Below are 21,411 nucleotides of genomic sequence, written 5' to 3' on the forward strand. Positions count from 1 at the left end.
AATACACACAGAGAGAAGTGCACTCACAGGAACAAACAACCAGCTCAATACCATTGTTGGTATTGCAACTTTTTAGAGTTTTAGAGTAGAACTTTCCTGTAGTATATCAGTCTGATCCCGCCTGGGGTTGCAGTGTTCCTTGTTCAGAGAGGAATTGCATGGTATTTTGGCGCTGGAGTGATAGGTGGGATCAGACTGATACACTACAGGAAAGTTCTACTCTGTGAAAAGCATTACTGGGCTAAAAAGTTGCACCCAGGTGGTAAATCACCATAGAACAGGATAACAATGTGCGGATCAGGTCCAACAGACATCGCTGAATGTGGAGAGCAATCCGCTCTCCACATTCAGCATTGCACCAGCAGCTCACAAGAGCTGCTGGTGCAACGCTGCCCCCTGCAGACTCGTGGCCAATGGGCCGCCAGTAGGGAGTTGTCAATTAAATTGTGGTGATTCCTGTCCGCCTGCTTAGATCAGACGGACAGGGTTATGGAGCAGCGGTCTTTAGACTGCTGCTTCATAACTGCTGTTTCTGGCGAGTCTGAAGACTCGCCAGAAACAAAGGCCCTCAAGCTCCGTTCGGAGCTTGATAAATGGGCCTCACAGTGTTGATACAATTACTTCAACTTTTTATTTCAGTTTCTTTTTTCATCCAGGTCACGCAGGGACCTTTTTCAAGACCAATTATTTTCTTTGATACTTTATTATTTCGTTCAAAATGTTGTATCAACACAAAGTACTGAGAGTGCCTCTTCTTCTCTGAATGAATCTATTTACTTATATGAGAGCACCCAGGCATTTAAACAAACAGTGAGTGTTTGGGTCATCCAATCTCCGTTATAAAAAACAAAAAGCATTAATTACCATAAAGGCCAAGGTCTTTGTATGTATCAAATAAATTTGCAATGTTGTTTATTTAAATTCAAGAAAAGTAGTCATAATATCTAAGAAATATAAACAAACATTTTTAAAAATTGTTGCTATATAAGACATTTTTAATGTTTTGACATAAAGCTGCATGATTACAAGATTGCAATACGAAATAATGTACATAATAATCTAAAATTCACACAGAGGTGACTTGAGGCTAAAAGCCAACACATAGGATGATTGCTTTAAAAATTATTGATCTTTCTTATAATAACTAGTACATACTCACTTATGTGTATTTTGAACATTGTCCTGTTCAAGTGTGTTTTTATATGTATAGTGACACACATACACTCATATAATTTCCTTTGGTTTACAATTATATTTCCAAATTACATTACATTTCCCTATTTCTAAAATCTCAACAAATATATCAGATATTTTTTATTCTGACATAATGTTTTTTTGCCATGAAAGTATGGTGTATATATATATATATATATATATATATATATATATATATATATATATATATATATATATATATATATAATATACACATATATATATGTATATATGTAGAAACACACATACACATACATGTGCACACATGTAAAATGTGAAATTTACTAAATTTACTTCCATAATTATAATTGAATATAAAAGGAAATATAAATATTGTGCTTTAATACTTAAATATTATATTCCCAAAATGTTCATATGAAACTCATATCTTTAAACTATTCTATTAGTTTTTATTGTATAACTGGCAAACAAAACATATTTGGGCTAGTTAATTCTTAATATCAAAATTTTCAGTTATATTGGGTAAATTATTTCCAAGTTTACAACACAAATATTATACCCACTTATTCACTGAACTATAAATAATAATAACTTAAGTAGAATAATTTGTAGAAAAAATACACTGTAACAGATCATACATTTTGAATTTTACTTATTGGCATTTGGGGTTTCACTGCAAAAATATATATTTATTTATTTGATTTTAAATAAAGGAATAAATGGCTATAAATTCATGATTCAGAGAAGCAATTATATCTAATACAGAAATTTAGGTGATATAAAGATATGCAGAAAAATCGTAAAAAGATTTTTTAAGACAGGCATGCAGGATAGTATTAGTTCTTGCTTAAAATACTCTTTAGACTTCTTTCAACGGCTTCATCCAGTTCATCTTCCAGCTCTTCTTTCTTAGACATTGCTAATTTTGACTGATAATCCCTAACTATTTGGTCTATATAGGGGGCACTTTGAGTTCCATGCAACATAAGAGTCCATTCCTTCAATACACCTTTTTCTTGTCTGTTCCCACCAAAACCTATTTCAAGAACCCAAGTCCCTCTTGGATCTTCTCCCCATGTATGTGTGGTCATAAATGGCCATTTATCAAAACCCACTTTTGAATCATCATCTCTAGGACGGTGGCTTAATAAAATAGACTTAGTTCCCATTGGAGATGTCATATTAATATTCAAGTCTCCTCGCCTTGTAGAATTCACAGTTATAACTGCTTGAACGTGTTCAAGATAACGAACAAAGTTTTCCTTTCCTTCACAAGCATCTGTTGTCAGTGTAAGGATTAACTTTCCATTTGAAGGGATGCTCCTAAGGAAAAAAAGAACAATAAATCAAGTTTTTTTTAATTGTATGAATACCAAAAAAAAAAAAAAAAAAATTTAAAGTGATACCAGTAAAAAATTATGATTCTACTAAATGATATCGTGGGCGTGTAAATTTGTGAGCATATTACAAGTTGAAAGTAAACGCGTTTGCTCAATTTGATTTAACGTGCTTGTGCTTGATTGAATTAAAGACCTTGCGTATAGGAATAGAGAGAAAAAGGGGGTAAAAAAAAGTTGCACCAAACACAGCATAAATACATTACAATAAACAGTTACACTCATATAAAAACTACCAGATAAAAATTATTTACATAAACATTAAAGGGATACTACTGAACCCATAAAGGTAGCAAGAGAATAAAGAAAAAATGATAATAGGAGTAAATTAGAAAATTGCTTAAAATTGCATGCTCTATCTGAATCATGAAAGAAAACATTTAGGTTCAGTGTCCCTTTAATAAAATATTTTATAAGGGTTCCAAGGTATATGGTATACGGCCATGTATTTGACTACCAAGGACTATAATATATATATATATATATATATACTGTATATTTCTAAATAATAGTTCTATAATAATATTTAATCATGTGTTTTACATTCCAATATTCTTCACATACAGGAAAATGTTATTTTTAATTTTAAATATATATATATATATACACAGCATACTGTATATATGTTCCTTAAGTAGATTGTGATAATTTAACCCCTTAAGGACACAACTTCAGTTTGCTCAATTGTTCTATAACAGAATAATTCCATCATTAAAGGGTTAATGGACCAACAAAATCAAGGGTTTTTTATTACATAAGTTGTCAAGACCTCACAGATCTCATCACCTTTTGAACCAATCCCTCCAGCTTTACTGACAAATAAAAGTTATTCTTACTTAAACTCACAGAAATCTTCATAAACTCAACACAAACATTATTACCTTTTTATGCCTAAACATTTACTTATAAAAGATATGACCCAAAAGTATAATATTTGGCAAAATAACAGCTTGGCTACCTTCTCCAAATATGTTGCTAAATGTATTAGTATCAGCAGAGAATGTATTGTTCAAATATTGATTTTGTCTGCCAGAAGTTTAAGCAGCTATTGTACATTGTAGCTCTCACAATTCTCCTCTCTCACATGTAACCTGTCAACCAAAGCTCAAGTATTTATTTGCCATATTTAAGTCTTGGCTTTTTCACCATTAAATAACAATCTTACCACCTATTTCAATGAAAACACTGACAACATCAAATCTCAAATCATGTTTGCCTTGCACTGATAAAAAAATGTATGTTGTCCATTTTCAACTCTCTTACCATGCCCTCTAAAGGTACACTTAAGTCAAAATTAAACTTTCATAATTGAGATAGATCTCACAATGTTAAACAACTTTCCAATTAACATTATCTAAATGTGCACAATATTTGTATTTATTTTTTTGCACATTTTCTGATTGGCTGATAGCTGTTACATGATGCAGTGGGAAGGAAAATATAACTAAATTTAAAATTTGTCAGAAATAAATCTACTACTCATTTGAAAGTGCTTTTGCATTGTCTTTTTATTATAACAAAGAAAAAAGCAGACAATGTAAAGTGCCAAAATGCTAGTTATAATGGCTTAAAATTTAAAGTTTAAAAATGAATTATATATAAATAATGAGTAGTCTCTAATCCATATATTTTTGATAATTCGATAAAAAAGTGGCTATAAAAATTATCACAGCAATATAGACCAGCTGTGATATAAGGTGCAAAAAAGCAAAAGTTTATAAAAACAATTAATAGGTAATATAGAAGAATGTGTTGAATTAATGAGTAACAGATATTTAAAATCACATATGATTTATTTATAATGAATGTAAAAAACACAAAACAAAAAATTCATGCATGAATATAAAAAACACTCTATGTGTACTTTCATATACAGATATTGTATTACACACAGTCTCCTAACCCTACTATCTCCCTTGTAGGGAAATGTAATAACTTCTTAAAATACTTCTTAAAAAACGTTGTTATAACTAAAAGCTTGTATGGCAAGCTAATAAGGCAAGAAACAGTCCCAAAGACTCCTTATAGCCTTTATTTGGACATAAACCGTCTTTGTAATCCGTTTTATTTCACTATTATGTCCACAGTACTGATAAAAAAAATTTGTACCTTTTGCCAAAGTTTCCAAGGTGGTGTTGTCCGGATATGATACCTTTAGTATCCAAAGCACGAAACCGGCTGTTTAAACCGGGCAGTTTACAATCCTTTAGAGAGCCGTGTCCAGCTCCTCACACTGTGCGTCCTCGAAAGCCATGCAATCCTATTTGCACGCCCACCAATGTGGGATGACGTCACCAGAACAAACCAGCCAATACCGTAGCGGCTACGGTACTGGCTACGGTATTGGCTCTCTAAAGGATTGTAAACTGCCAGGTTTAAACAGCCGGTTTCGTGCTTTGGATACTAAAGGTATCATATCCGGACAACACCACCTTGGAAACTTTGGCAAAAGGTACAATTTTTTTTTATCAGTACTGTGGACATAATAGTGAAATAAAACGGATTACAAAGACGGTTTATGTCCAAATAAAGGCTATAAGGAGTCTTTGGGACTGTTTCTTGCCTTATTAGCTTGCCATACAAGCTTTTAGTTATAACAACGTTTTTTAAGAAGTATTTTAAGAAGTTATTACATTTCCCTACAAGGGAGATAGTAGGGTTAGGAGACTGTGTGTAATACAATATCTGTATATGAAAGTACACATAGAGTGTTTTTTATATTCATGCATGAATTTTTTGTTTTGTGTTTTTTACATTCATTATAAATAAATCATATGTGATTTTAAATATCTGTTACTCATTAATTCAACACATTCTACTATATTACCTATTAATTGTTTTTATAAACTTTTGCTTTTTTGCACCTTATATCACAGCTGGTCTATATTGCTGTGTTAATTTTTATAGCCACTTTTTTATCGAATTATCAAAAATATATGGATTAGAGACTACTCATTATTTATATATAATTCATTTTTAAACTTTAAATTTTAAGCCATTATAACTAGCATTTTGGCGCTTTACATTGTCTGCTTTTTTCTTTGTGTCAATTTTGTTTTTCAGACTGGTTTTGGATTGCCAGTCACTGGATGTGAAGCTTAATTTAAAGGCAATATATATATATTTTTTCAGCGCAAGGTTTTTTGTTCTCTTTCCTCTATTGTCTTTTTATTATGCATGTACTGTTTATGCTATTCTACAATGTTTAGTGGTCTTTTAAAAACAGAACAAAAAGCATGCTTCTTTTCAAATGCAAATTCTATCTTTGTGCTATTAATCCAGTCCTCTCTCCTCTGTTTCATCAGTTCTGTGGAAGTCTTTATTGAGTTATTATTTGTAAGAATTAATAACTAATAGATAAATCAGTAAAAATGCTTTCCACTACTATTTTATATAACCATTGTACACATATCTTTACTTCCCCATTGTGAATGTGCCCTGGGTATGTTCAAATCTTAAATTATACATGTATAAGTAAGTATTTTCTGCCTGGCAGACATCCTGTCTAAGGACGGCTGATGTGAAGTAACGGGGTAACTGTGACCATGTGATATCTAAGATTAGAAAGTTTTCTGCCATGTACGTGTATGTGGTAATATGTTTTATCCTTATATTTCTTTTATGTAACTGCCTAAGAAATGACGTGTCGAGTATTCTTAATAGGGTCTATAAGTACTGGATTGTCATGTGATTGTTAGATGTGTCTGTTTTCTAAGGGTAACAGTATATCTCCATATTCATGTGTAAATAAACTCTGCAGCAGTATTCTCATAATGGGGTTGATTCCTTTATTGGTGAATTATACAACGGTTCTCATCCATCCTTGGGGTAGCAATAAACAGCTACTTGTAATGGCTGGTTATTTATCGCGCACCCGTAAACGGGAGAAGAGAAAAGTAACAAACATTCTTGGCCCTTTCCCTCCCTTTAGCTACTGCACTATCAATGATCTTATATGCCTTTAATTTCTTTTTTTCTCTTTCTTTCCCTGCTTAACTCATTCAGAACTGGTTTCTGGCTTCTAAATTCAAAAGTGACAACCCTTACAAATCTGTTTTGCAAATAAATCTAAAAGACTCTTTTCATTACACCTCTTGACTTGATGCATTTTGTCTAAATAGACTTTTAACATTGTAATACTGTCTTATCTTGGCTCATATGTTACATATTTGATTAGAAATTTGGCAACCCGTCCTTTAGTACCATCTCTCATTTTTCCAAAGGCACCAATGATCAATGCCTTATCTTATAGAGCTATTCAATTCTCTCAGTGGCCCAAATCTATGGGAAACTTGATCTATTCAATTTTGTTTTTTGGTACAACCAATATGCTACAGTCATAGACAAAATCTTTCACATTCCAACAATGAGCTATAAGCTTGGTATAATAACTTCTGGTTAAAGCAATAATAAAGGTTAGCCCCATATTCAAAAGGAACAATAGTTATGGCAGTGAATGCAGCATGCAATGGCATGTATCTTAACTGAAGACTAATTACTAGCGGACCAGAGTATAATGATATAAATGAAGCATGTATTAGATGATATACACTTAGGGTCAGATTATGAGTGGAGCACTACTTAGCGCTTTGGCTCACGCGCTAAATATGCTAGAAGTAAACTTTTTGCATGCGTCGGGTTGCGCTCATATTACAAGTTGAAAGAAAAAAATCTGAAGTTAAAATATTGCGTACAATAACCTATTCCCTCATAGAAGTCAATGGAACAAAAAAGTAGGGAATAAAATCTAACACCCCACTCTTGTGCTAACCCAAATGCATATTTTCAAGTGTGCTAACCCAACATAAAAATATGAATATTTCAAATTTCAGTGTTCTTCACATAGCAGAATATGTTCTATTTATTAATAAATACATATTTCTACACATATCTGATGGTATTTTATTACAATATATATATATATATATATATATATATATATATATATATATATATACCTATATATTTATATGATTATATATAGGTATAGATAAATACAGATATATATATATATATATATATATATATATATACAGTATATATATATATATATATACATATATATATATATATATTTATATATAGGAATATCTATTTAAAAATACTTAGCACATATTCCCCTATGTGAAGAACATTGGCATGTGAAATATTTACAGTAAATACATAGTTAGAACAATATGAATATTGCATAAATATGTTTTTACATATTTTCATTTACTTGTCTGCAAAGGGCTCCAATGCATATATATATATACTAGTAAAGACTGTTCACACAGGCCATTTTTTGCAGTACAGTGGTCCCACCCCTTGCTCTCTCTCTCTTCCTCTCTTTTGTGCTCTCCCCCTCTCTTTTGTGCTCTCTCCCCCTCTCTTTTGCACTCTCTCTCGCTCCACCTCTCTTTTGCTCTCTATCTCCCCCCTCTCATTTGCTCTCTCTCTCCCCCCTCTCTTTTGCTCTCTCTCCCGCTCTTTTGTGCTCTCATCCTCTCTCTTTTGCACTCTCTCCCCCTCTCTTTTGCGCTCTCTCTCGCTCCACCTCTCTTATGCTCTCTCTCTCCCTCCTCTCTTTTGCTCCCTCTCTCCCCCTCTCTTTTGCTTTCTCTCCCCCCTCTCTTTTGCTCTCTCTCTCCCTCTCTTTTGTGCTCTCTCTCCCCCCTCTCTTTTATGCTCTCTCTCTCCCCCCTCTCTTTTGCGTTCTCTCTCTCTTTTGCGCTCTCTCCCCCCCTCTTTTGCGCACTCTCTCCCCCTCTCTTTTGCGCTCTCTCTCTCCCCCTCTGTTTTGCGCTCTCTCTCCCCCTCTCTTTTGCGCTCTCTCTCTCCCTCCTCTCTTTTGCGCTCTCTCTCTCCCCCTCTCTTTAGCTCAGTCTCTCTCTCCTTTTTTTGCTCTCTCTCTCCCCCCTCTCTTTTGCTCTCTCTCTCTCCATCCCTCTCTTTTTCTCTCTCTCCCCCTCTCTATTGCTCTCCCTCCCCCCTCTCTTTTTCTCTCTCTCCCCCTCTCCTTTTCTCTCTCCCCCCTCTCTTCTGCACTTCCCCCTCTTTAGCTCTTTCCTATCTCTTTTTGTCTCTCCTCCTCTCTTTCTATTTCTCTCTTCTCTCTGTCGCGCCGACCGTGCCTGGTCACGCCCCCGCCACACCCAACCACATCCTGGCCATCCCCGGTCACGCCCACGCCCACTTTCGCCGCAAACACCAGCATGGATTGTGAGGTAAGGCCAGGTGTGTTTGTCCTCTGCTGTCTCTACTGCACATGACAGCTTTGGACAAACACACTTGGCCTTTTATATAATAGGATATGTCTATATATGTGTACATTTGTATTTATGTATTTATATGTGTATATAAATATACAGAATCCCACAAAAGTGAGTACACCCCTCATATCTTTCATATGTCAAAACTAAAGAAATGACAGTTTGCTACAAGGTAAAGTAGTGAGTGTACAGCCTGTATAATAGTGTAAATTTGCTGTCCCCTCAAAATAACTCAACAAAAGTGAGTACACCCCTAAGTGGAAATGTCTAAATTGGGCCCAATTAGCCATTTTCCCTCCCGGTGTCATGTGACTCGTTAGTGTTACAAGATCTCAGGTGTGAATGGGGAGCCGGTGTGTTAAATTTGGTGTTATCGCGCTCACACTCTCTCATACTGGTCACTGGAAGTTCAACATGGCACCTCATAGCAAAGAATTCCCTGAGGATCTGAAAAAAAGAATTGTTGCTCTACATAAAGATGGCCTAGGCTATAAGAAGAAGGCAAGCAGACTAAGGACATGGATTACTGGAATGACACCAAGATAAACTTATTTGGTTCAGATGGTGTCAAGCGTGTGTGGCGGCAACCAGTTGAGGAGTACAAAGACAAGTGTATCTTGCCTACAGTCAAGCATGGTGGTGGCAGTGTCATGGTCTGGGCCTGCATGAGTGCTGCCGGCACTGGGAAGCTACAGTTCATTGAGGGAACCATGAATGCCAACATGTACTGTGACATACTGAAGCAGAGCATGATCTCCTCCCTTCACAGACTGGGCAGTATTCCAACATGATAACGACCCCAAACACACCTCCAAGACGACCACTGCCTTGCTAAAGAAGCTGAGGGTAAAGGTGATGGACTGGCCAAGCATGTCTCCAGACCTAAACCCAATTGAGCATCTGTGGGGCATCCTCAAATGGAAGGTGGGGGAGCACAAGGTCTCTAACATCCACCAGCTCCGTGATGTTGTCATGGAGAAGTGGAAGAGGACTCCAGTGGCAACCTGTGAAGCTCCGGTGAACTCCATGCCCAAGTGGGTTAAGGCAGTGCTGGAAAATAATGGTGGACACACAAAATATTGACATTTTGGGCCCAATTTGGACATTTCCACTTAGGGGTGTACTAACTTTTGTTGCCAAGGGTTTAGACATTAAGATGGTGTCAAGCGTGTGTGGCGGCAACCAGGTGAGGAGTACAAAGACAAGTGTGTCTTGACTGCAGTCAATCATGGTGGTGGCAGTGTCATGGTCTGGGCCTGCATGAGTGCTGCTGACACTGGGGTGCTACAGTTCATTGAGGGAACCATGAATGCCAACATGTACTGTGACATACTGAAGCAGAGCATGATCCCCTCCCTTCGGTGACTGGGCAGCAGGGCATTATTCCAACATGATAATGACCCCAAACACACCACCAAGATGACCACTGCCTTGCTAAAGAAGCTAAGGGTAAAGGTGATGGACTGGCCAAGCATGTCTCCAGACCTAAACCCAATTGAGAATCTGTGGGGCATCCTCAAATGGAAGATGGGGGAGGACAATGTTTCTAACATCCACCAGCTCTGTGATGTTGTCATGGAGGAGTGGAAGAGGCAACCTGGTGAAGCTCCGGTGAACTCCATGCCCAAGAGGGTTAAGGTAGTGCTGGAAAATAATGGAGGCCACACAAAATATTGACATTTTGGGCCCAATTTGGACATTTCCACTTAGGGGTTTACTATATTTGGTTTAGACATTAAGATGGTGTCAAGCGTGTGGGGCGGCAACCAGGTGAGGAGTACAAAGACAAGTGTGTCTTGCCTACAGTCAAGCATGGTGGTGGCAGTGTCATGGTCTGGGCCTGCATGAGTGCTGCTGGCACTGGGGCGCTACAGTTCATTGAGGGAACCATGAATGCCAACATGTACTGTGACATACTGAATCAGAGCATGATCCCCTCCCTTCGGAGACTGGGCCACAGGGCAGTATTCCAACATGATAACGACCCCAAACACACCTCCAAGACGACCACTGCCTTGCTAAAGAAGCAGAGTGTAAAGGTGATTGACTGGCCAAACATGTCTCCAGACCTAAACCCAATTGAGCATCTGTGGGGCATCCTCAAATGGAAGGTGGGGGAGGGCAAGGTCTCTAACATCCACCAGCTCCATGATGTTGTCATGGAAGAGTGGAAGAGGACTCCAGTGGCAACCTGTGAAGCTCTGGTGAACTCCATGCCCAAGAGGGTTAAGGCAGTGCTGGAAAATAATGGTGGCCACACAAAATATTGACATTGTGGGCCCAATTTGGACATTTCCACTTAGGGGTGTACTCACTTTTGTTGGCAATGGTTTAGACATTAATGGCTGTGTGTTGAGTTATTTTGAGGGGACAGCAAATTTACACTGTTATACAGGCTGTACACTCACTACTTTACATTGTAGCAAAGTGTCATTTCTTCTGTGTTGTCACATGAAAAGATATAATAAAATATTTTCAAAAATTTGAGGGGTGTACTCACTTTTGTGGGATACTATATATATATATATATATATATATATATATATATATATATACACTTCTTTAGACATGTATATGTATTTATGAGTATGTTAAAGCCCTATGCCTTTGTTTCACGACAGTTAACCAGAGCTCTGAGGTTGCGTTAATCATTCTAGTATAAATAGCGATTGCACTCACGCGTTCGCATTTACTTTCAATTTGTAATACGAGCACAATTTAACTTGCACGCAAACAAACACGAAAACCTGATATCGATTGGGCACAAATGATAGCGCTCCACTCGTAATCTGGCCCTTAGTCTAATAAATGGTTAATAGGCTATTCAGAACAAAAGGTACTGCAAGGCTGGAACCATCAGATGTTTTAAGTTCAGTTCTTAAAATGGCAAAGAAGATATTAGAAACAAGAGGTAATGCAAGGCTGGAGCAAACTGTTGCCCATAGCTAGGAACACAATTCAGCAAGAAAAGTAGGGTAATACACTGCTATTACTACTAGTCACAGTCCAGTAAAAAACAGAAACATGAACAGCTATTAAAGGGACATAAAGACCTTGAGATTGTAATATAAAATGTTTAGTTATGCATATTACAACAATATTGTGATATACTTTGATTATTTATTTTGCCCCATTTCATGGAATTTAGTTTTGTGTTTTTTTCAAATTTTTACACCTGGAAAATTACCCTACAGACTTTTATAGGATAAATCTGCTATATAAATTCCCCTAATTGTCTTTAACAGATAACAAGAGCAAAACAATGAACTTTACTTTGGCTAGCCTTGTGAGCTACAGACTTAAGCCCAGATGAAGTAGTGGGTGGATTTTGGCTATTGAAATACAGATGTTAATTTGTTTTAGAAAATGTTTAGACTTGGCTGATTTTATTCTATACTACAGAAATGTGTTGTAATGACAAGGTGTCTGACAGTCAACACCAGAATTTCTGTTGTTTAAAAAGATAGATAATCCCTTTATTACCCATTCCCCAGTTTTGCAAAACCAACACTGTTATATTAATACACTTTTTACTTCTGTGACTAACTTGTATCTAAGCATCTTCTGACCGCCCCTAATCACATGACTTTTAGTTATTATCTATTGACTTGCATTTTAGCCAATTAGTGCAGTGTCTGCCACTAGCCACGGGCGTGATCACAATGCTATCTATATGGCCTACATGAGCTTGCTCTCCCCTGCTGTGAAAAGTAAATAAAATAGAGGCGGCCTTCAAGGGCTTAGAAATTATCATATGTGCCTTCCTAGGTTTGCTTTCAACTAGAATACCAAGAGAACAAAGCAAAATTGTTGATAAAAGTAAATTGGAAAGTTGTTTAAAATTACATGTCATATTTGAAAAATTAAAGTTTTTTTTTTACTTGACTGTCCCTTTAAGTCAGATAAAAGGTTAATCTGTTTCCAACATACACAAGTAAAAGAAGTAGAATCATGCATAGATGTTAAAGCAGCAAGTACAGTAGTTACCTATAACAGGGTAAAATCAAGTAGGTTCATACACAGTTATTCATGCACAGTTGTGAACAAAATCAGTACAATATACATGGAATTCAGCAAAAATGAATTACAGAGTAGTTTGTGAGAACAACCTTTAAAGACCACGTTAAGCAACTCCAGTTGTTATTTATAATATAACTATATAAGGTAAACATTTGGAATAAACTTTAGATTAAAGGGATATGAAACCCACATTTTTTCTTTCATCACTAAGGGCCTGATATTTAAAACCTTGCCGGCATGGAGGGAAATCATGCAAAATATCTGGGATTTTTTTAGACCTTATATTGTAATGTAGGTGTCTCTCCTGCACATCGAGAACCCTGCATAGTCAGATAAATATCTTTCAAATTACAATTTGTGTTTCTAAAAGTTTTTTATGGACCTATCCATATGGACGAGATATCTTAGATCATCTCACCTGAGCGCAGAGTTTTTGAATATCAGGCCCTTAGAGAGAGCATGCTCTTGTAAACAACTTCCCAATTTAATTATATTATCTAATTTGTTTCATTCTCATGATACCCTTTGTTGAAAAGTATACTTACATTGGTTCAGGAACTACTGATTGGTGGCTGCACATATATATCTCATGTTATTGGCTCACCCATGTGCATTGCCATTTCTTCAACAAATTATACCAATAGAATAAAGCACATAAGATAATAGAAGTAAATTGGAAAGTCGTTTGAATTGTAGTCTCTATCTGAATAAAAAAAATAACATTTTGGGTTTCATGTCCCTTTAAGAAACATTGCTGGTAATCTGGGTAATACAGTATTACAATTACATCTATTACTATTATTAATATCATTATTGTTATTATCATTAATAGTTGTATAAGTATTTATTATATTGTGCACCACCCTTATTTGGTGGACTACAGCGGCGACATTACATATGCGGTGCAAGCTTCAGCGCAACTGCTGAAACCCGCGTTGCCCGTAATTTCCCCTCACACATTGGTGTAATCACATGAACCGCGCCGGCAGTTCATATACTGTCGTAAGTCGGATAAACTGGCAATGTCCAGAAATGTGGATAAATACACATTTCTGGAGTCGCCAGTGACTTACGGCAGTTTAGAAACTGCCGGCGCATATGAAAAAAAAAAAAAAGTTAAGTCACACGTAACAGTCTAACCCGCCTCCCAAAAATAAACCCAACACATCAAAACCCCTATATCCGCCATTACCCCACATCACAACTAATAATAAAAGTATTAACCCCTAAATCGCCAACCCCCACAACACAATATACTTAATTTAACTATTAACCCCTAATCCGCCATCCCCCCAAATCGCAATCTACCTAATACATGTATTAACCCCTAATCCGCTATTCACCCACATCGCAATCTCCCACATCGCAAAGTATCTATTTAACCCCTAAACTGTCATTCCCACACAACGCAATAAACCTAATTAGCCTATAAACTCCTAAACCGCCAACCCCTCACAATGCAAATAACTAATTTAATTACTAAGCCCCCTAACCTAACACCCCCTAAATTAACCCCAATTACATTAAATAAAAAATACTGTTACAATTAAAATAAAAAACCTAACATTACTTAAAAAGACCTAAAATCAAATTAAATTAATCTAAAATTACAAAAAATTAAAAAGTCTAACATTACAGAAAAAAATAAATCAAATTATCAAAAATAAAAAAATTAAAACTAATCTTATACCACTATGAAAATAAAAAAAAGCCCCCAAAATAAACCCCCCCTAATTTAAACTAAACCACCAATAGCCCTTAAAAGGGCTTTTGTAGGGCATTGCCCTAAAGCGATCAGCTCTTTTACATTAAAAAAATACTACATCCCCCCCTAACAGTAAACCCCCCCCCCACCCACCAAACCGCCCCCCAAAAAATAAAAAATAACACTAAAAAAAACTAAACTACCCATTGCCCCTAAAGGTTCATTTGTATGGAGATCCTCTTCATACAATCATCCCCGCACACTGAAGATTGAATGCAAGGTATCCGTTTAAAAATGGTGTACCTTGCCTTCATACTGGTTGACATTTTCAAATCAGCCAATAGGATGTGAGCTACTGAAATCCTATTGGCTCTTCAAATCATATATAAATAGGGGCAATGGGTAGTTTAGGTTTTTTAGTGTTCGTTTTTTTATTTTGGGGGTTTGGTGGGTGGGGGGGTTTACTGTTAGGGGGGACTTAGTATTTTTGTTGATGTAAAAGAGCTGTTAAACTTAGGGCAATGCCCTACAAAAGGCCATTTTAAGGGCTATTGGTAGTTTAGATTAGGGGTGTTTTTATTTTGGGGGGCTTTTTAATTTTCATAGGGGTATTAGATTTGTTTTAATTTTTGAATTTTTGATAATTTGGTTTATTCTTTTCTGTAATGTTAGACTTTTTTTATTTATTTTTTTAATTGTAGATTAATTTTAATTTAATCTTAGTTTTTTTTTTTAAGTAATGTTAGTTTTTTTTTTTTTCTGTTTTTTTTTTAAATTTTTAATCTTTTATTGAGATTTTTGGCATATACAATTTATACCAATCGTCCATTTACAACAATATGAAATGTACACAGTGCAAGCAGACTGACGCGGTAAATAAGACACTTAACAAAAGGTTTGTGAACATATAAAAACAATGGGAGAAAATGTACATATTTTCTTTAAAGGTGTGTGTCTGCAATCTCTTCTTTAAGGGGATTAATTAACACGGTGTTAAATGTGTGACTAATAAAGATGGATTTTTGTATGACACCCTAAGCAGAGTATTAAAGAAGAATATAATTCTTAAATTAGATTATTTAAACACCCATCTATTAGTCATATAACAGTCTATAGGCTCTAACAATCCAATGTAAATTAAAACAGTGCATTGAAATCTCATTTTAAACTAAACTAAAATAGAGCCTCTCATGGACCCTGATGAGGATATAAGACACAGGGGAGGAACTCTAGTGATATAAACGGTCACTCTTGTACCACTGATAACAAAAATGTACTAGCACTATTTAGTATAATGATATATATATATATATATATAGAGAGAGAGAGAGAGAGAGAAAGAGAGAGAGAGAGAGAGAGAGAGAGAGAGAGTAGAATAAAATATCCAAGTTAAATAAAGAAAGCCAAATCAAAACTTGACACTAGTATTTTCTCGCTTAGTAGATCATTTTGGACTGTGCTATACTAGGATTTGGTTTTGTTAAAATAACAAAACAAATTGTAGGTGGGTAACAGAAGACTGTACATAATAAGATAAAATATTATATTTTACATAATGTGAGTGAGAATTTGCTTAAAGGGACACTGTACCCAAAAAAAATCTTTCGTGATTCAGATAGAGCATGCAATTTTAAGCAACTTTCTAATTTACTCCTATTAGCAATTTTTCTTCGTTCTCTTGCTATCATTATTTGAAAAAGAAGGCATCTAAGCTTTTTTTTGGTTTCAGTACTCTGGACAGCACTTTTTTATTGGTGGATGAATTTATCCACCAATCAGCAAGGACAACCCAGGTTGTTCACCAAAAATGGGCCGGCATCTAAACTTACATTCTTGCATTTCAAATAAAGATACCAAGAGAATGAAGAAAATTTGATAATAGGAGTAAATTAGAAAGTTGCTTAAAATTTCATGCTCAATCTGAATCACGAAAGAATTTTTTTGGGTACAGTGTCCCTTTAATAATAGCACTTTTGATAATCAGCCTCTAAAGTGTGCATGGGTCTACCATGTTTAGCGTGTGACCAAATAGAAAACTGCCCTTTATACCAGATTATGCATATATCAATATTGGCACAGTATATATTAAGTAACCTTATAACATTATTCAAAATAACACAGTTTGAAAGAAAATAGGTTTTCCCTGCACTAAACTTAGAAGCCAAGAAGGATATAATTGCAGCTATTGTTAGTTATATGTGGTATCAGCAGTATAAAACGGCATAATAAATGCGTAAGATACCCACATTAGCAAGACTCATCTTTATAAAATATGGGTCTCCATATCGTCATTAGTGGTATTACTAAGCCATTTACTTAGGATAGTTATTCATATGAGTTTAAAAAGCAAAAAACTACAAACAAAAAGAGAAAACAGACCCCTACATAAACATATAAATAACCCTGGTTTGAATAGAGCCATCAAATGAGGGTGAGTGGTGGGGTTTACTGACTAGCTGTTACTCTCTATCCTATCCCACATTCATCAAATTGGAGATTGATCAGTAGAGGAGTCTGCAAAAGTTCAAAGCGGAGAAGATACCCAAGGACCAGGTCAACAGAGCACACCACCAGTTCAATCAGGAGGACATACAACTCTGCAGTCCTTAAAGAAATATTACTGAGGTGAGGATGTAGCTTAAGTAGGAACCGGGCCACTGGAGTGTCAGAGAAATAAGGAAATTCCAGATAACCCCAACGGGAGCCGGCTGCTCTCCCCGCGGGGCGCTCCAATGGATCTGCAGAAACTCCCTCCTGTGCAAGCTTACTTAGAGGCAAGTAGACCAGCTCGGGAGCCCTGGAAGAATGCACATCAGACCGGTCACCCCCTCGTAACCGCCTAGTCACCGCCTCTGTTTGTAGTAGGGATGAGGTGTATATAAACTGCGGCTCTGTTTGATCCTCACACTCAATTATTTTGCTGTGGCCTGTATAGCTCTTTATCAGCTACAAATATTCCTTTAACCTACATTTTCATGAAGTAAATCTTATCAACTTTATTTAAAATCTGTCATTATGATTTATTATGCCCAAAATTTACCATTCCCCACCATCCCTTATCTGCAATTCATCAACTCCGTTACCCATCTCACCTTTCTCACCCATGATTATCTGTTGTTATTTTCCACAAATACCGACCTTCATTCCCACTATCCTCAAGAATTACATTTAAGCAATTTTTCCTCAGTTTTAAATGGCTCTGTAACCCCATTACCCTACACTGGGCTAGATTACGTGCACTACTTATCACTCCCGCTCATACATTAACTCCGCTAGAAGTAAGTTTATTGCGCGTGTAGGGTAGAGCATATTACAAATTGAAAGTAAAACTTTTTTGTAAGAGCTCTAACTCGAAGCGCACAAAAAGCTGAACTTCGAATATAGCGACCATGTTAATGAAGTCCCTCATAGAATTCAAAGAGTTGCGTTTAACTAAAGTGCGCTAACCTGACATGAAATATTAATATTTCACATTCCAATATTCTTCACATAACAGAATATGTTCTATTTTATTTATAAATACATATTTCTTTATATATCTGATGTTTATTTGGTAAAAAATAAATAAAATATATATATATATATATATACACATATAGATAGATAGATAGATAGATAGATAGATAGATAGATAGATAGATAGATATATGCATTGAAATATCTATTTAAAAATACATAGAATTAATCCCCTATGATAAGAACATTGGAAAGTTAAATATTTAGAGTAAATATATAGTTAAACAATTTATTAAAACCTTAATATTGCATAAATATGATTTACTTGACTGCAAAGGGCGCCAATGCCCTTATATATGCCTGTAAATACATATATACACATATAAATACATAAGTAGATATGTACACAAATATATATACAGTATATATATATATATATATATATATATATATATATACTGTATATATATATACACATATTTAGACATATACAGTAAATGTATGTATGTTAAAGCCCTTTGCACGCCTCTTTTTTTCTATCACCTGAGTCCTCATATCTTTTAGACCTTATAACTATTGTATGCAATTTTTGTTTTTAATAACTTTTGTTAGAAAGTGTTATTATGCGTGTAAATGTACTTTTAAATATAATTTTTTATATTAATTAATTGCGTTTTGTGCAACTTTTTAGTTGAGCGTAACAGTTAACCAGAGCTCTGAAGTTGCAATATCTTGACTCTTGTTTACGCTCAAGCGAACGCGTTTACTTACAACATTTAATACACGTGCTACTTCTGATGTGCACAAAGAGCTGCAATTAAGTCCTTTTTGCTTGCACGCAACAGTTAGCGCACCACTCGTAACCTAGCCCATTGTTTGCTGTTTAAAATACTCAACTGCTCAAATCTTTTTGACAATTACCAAAAGAAGGTTTTGCCTCTCCTCATATAAATTCCTGTTTTTTTTTGTCTTTGCAAGACTTCTCTGTCTTCCCATGCTTGTAAATCTTTTCTATAACCAAACATTAAAATCTTCAAAGAGACCATTACAACAATTTTTTTCTGAATTGGATATGCCAGAATTCAGAAATACTTTACTTTTAAAAACCATGCCCTTTCCAATAACCCCTCCAAAAGAGCTGAAACCCAATAATTTATTTCTTATACTAAAGTAACTATTTTGTTCATATTTATTTTAAGCAAAAGTCTTATTAGACACATTTTCAGTTTACGCCAGGGTTAGGTTCCAGAAGGAATGGTTGTAAATCGAAACCGTTGTAAATTAAAACCCAGTTTATAATGTAAGTCAATGGGAAGTGAGGGAGTTAGGTTCCAGGCCCCTCTCAAAATTGACATAAGTAACACCTAATACATTATTTTTAAAGCTTTGAAATGAAGACTTTAAATGCATAACAGCATTATAAACCTAATTAAATAATCACACAACAGACTGTATCATCAAACTAAGTTTAATGAATAAAAACATTTTTTACTTGCATTTTTCTGCAAAAAGTTCTCTGCATTGTTAGCATGTTAGATAATATTGGGTCTGCACCTATTCTATGCATTTCAATCTGGAGTGATTAATAGGCACTGGCAGATAGGCACCCTCACCTCAAGCAGCTGTGTAGGAAGATAATAGGGAAGTGGCTGCTAGATCTTGTTGCTCGATAGCTAAGGTCTGTTCTGTGTACACAGATTAATTTGTCTGCTAAGCTCCACCTACTGGCTGTTTTAATTAGTGCACTGATTTTCAAAGCTTTTCAATAGCAGTCACATGACTGAAAAAAAGGTTGTTATTCTGAAACGGCGCAAATTGAACCGGCGTTAACCAAGGGCCACCTGTATATATAATATAACAGATGGGTTAGTGCAACATATTCTGATTATTAAACTCTAAGGGCTCCATTTACCAAGCAGCAATAGCATTTTTAGGCTTCCTCAGAGCGAGCCTAAAACACTAGTTAAGTAGCAGCGATCTAAAGACCACTACTTCTACTTAACCTGACCACGCTCAAGCAGGGGGTGGCATTACACAATCAGTGGATTGTGCAATGTTAAATGTGGGCAGCATACTGCTGCCAGCTTGTCTCAATGCTTGGCAGACAAGGTTTAAGACAGCAAACCTCGTCCACCCGCCTATTGTTAAATCAAGCTCTTAATCCGACTTTATTCGTAAAATTAGCAGTGTCATGGTTCATCAATGCTATGCAATGCAAAACTCTATTGCACTTTAAAGGGACATAAAAAGTTATTAAGCCCCATTTATTGCGCTAAGAGTGGGCAAGTTTCACAAGCAGTGATCTTGTCCTCCTACGCTGGCCAGCAGGAATACAAGCATCACTGGCAGAAGTTATGGTTGCACAAGACTGCAATCCAGCCAAAGCAGGGGCTGTCAAGAACTCTGTCAGAATATGTATCTTTATGTCATGTGACAAAATATGCTGTTCAAAAACATTTTTACCATGTACATTTGCAGTGAGGTCTGGAAACTTTGCATGTGACTACCAGCACATAATGCTCATGCTTGAGGTACAAAAGGATGTACATAGCACTGTAATATGCCTTGGCATGGCTACTGCTTAAGTGATTTATTTCTATAATAAGTTCAGATTATGTAGCACAGTTACCAGCAATAATTAACTGTAGGTCAGTTTTTATTCACCTTTGACACATAACTATAGATCTCATATATTTGTTCACATTACTACTAATAACACAATAATTGTGATTTTTAAAAAAGCATTGAAAGCTTTAAACCTTAAAAGGGCATATATATATATATATATATATATATATATATATATATACACACACACTCACCGGCCACTTTAGTAGGTACACCTGTTCAATTGCTTGGTAACACAAATTGCTAATCAGCCAATCGCATGGCAGCAACTCAATGTATTTAGGCATCTAGACATGGTGAAGACGACTCGCTGCAGTTCAAACCAAGCATAAGAATGGGGAAGAAAGGGGATTTAAGTGACTTTGAACAAGGCATGGTTGTTGGTGCCAGACGGGCTGGACTGAGTATTTCAAAAACTGCTGATCTACTGGGATTTTCACGAACAACCACCAAATATCCCGTGAGCAGCAGTTATGTGGAAAAAATGCCTTGTTGATGTCAGAGGTCAGAGGAGAATGGGCAGACTGGTTCAAGATCATAGAAAGGCAACATTTACTCAAATAACAACTCATTGCAACCAAGGTATGCAGAATACCATCTCTGAACGCACAACACATCGAACCTTGAAACATATGGGCTACAGCAGCCGAAGACCACACCGGGTGCCACTCCTGTCAGCTAAGAACAGGAAACTGAGGCTACAATTTTCACAGACTCGCTAAAATTGGACAATAGAAGATTGGAAAAACTTTGCCTGGTCTGATGAGTCTTGATTTCA

General features: G+C 35.9%; 1 protein-coding gene across 1 annotated transcript in view; it reads right to left on the bottom strand.

Annotated features, from left to right (window-relative positions):
- Positions 1 to 1,478: 1,478 nt before the first annotated feature.
- PCSK2 (proprotein convertase subtilisin/kexin type 2) overlaps positions 1,479 to 21,411 on the bottom strand; it is a 454,748-nt gene continuing 434,815 nt past the window's right edge. Inside the window, exon 12 of the mRNA XM_053712119.1 lies at positions 1,479 to 2,499. Within this exon, the coding sequence (XP_053568094.1) occupies positions 2,013 to 2,499 (487 nt within the window). The 3' untranslated portion in view covers positions 1,479 to 2,012. The remainder of the gene's footprint in view (positions 2,500 to 21,411) is intronic.

The sequence above is a fragment of the Bombina bombina genome, chromosome 4 (genome assembly GCF_027579735.1).
Source record: "Bombina bombina isolate aBomBom1 chromosome 4, aBomBom1.pri, whole genome shotgun sequence".
In the NCBI taxonomy this organism is placed as follows: Eukaryota; Metazoa; Chordata; class Amphibia; order Anura; family Bombinatoridae; genus Bombina; species Bombina bombina.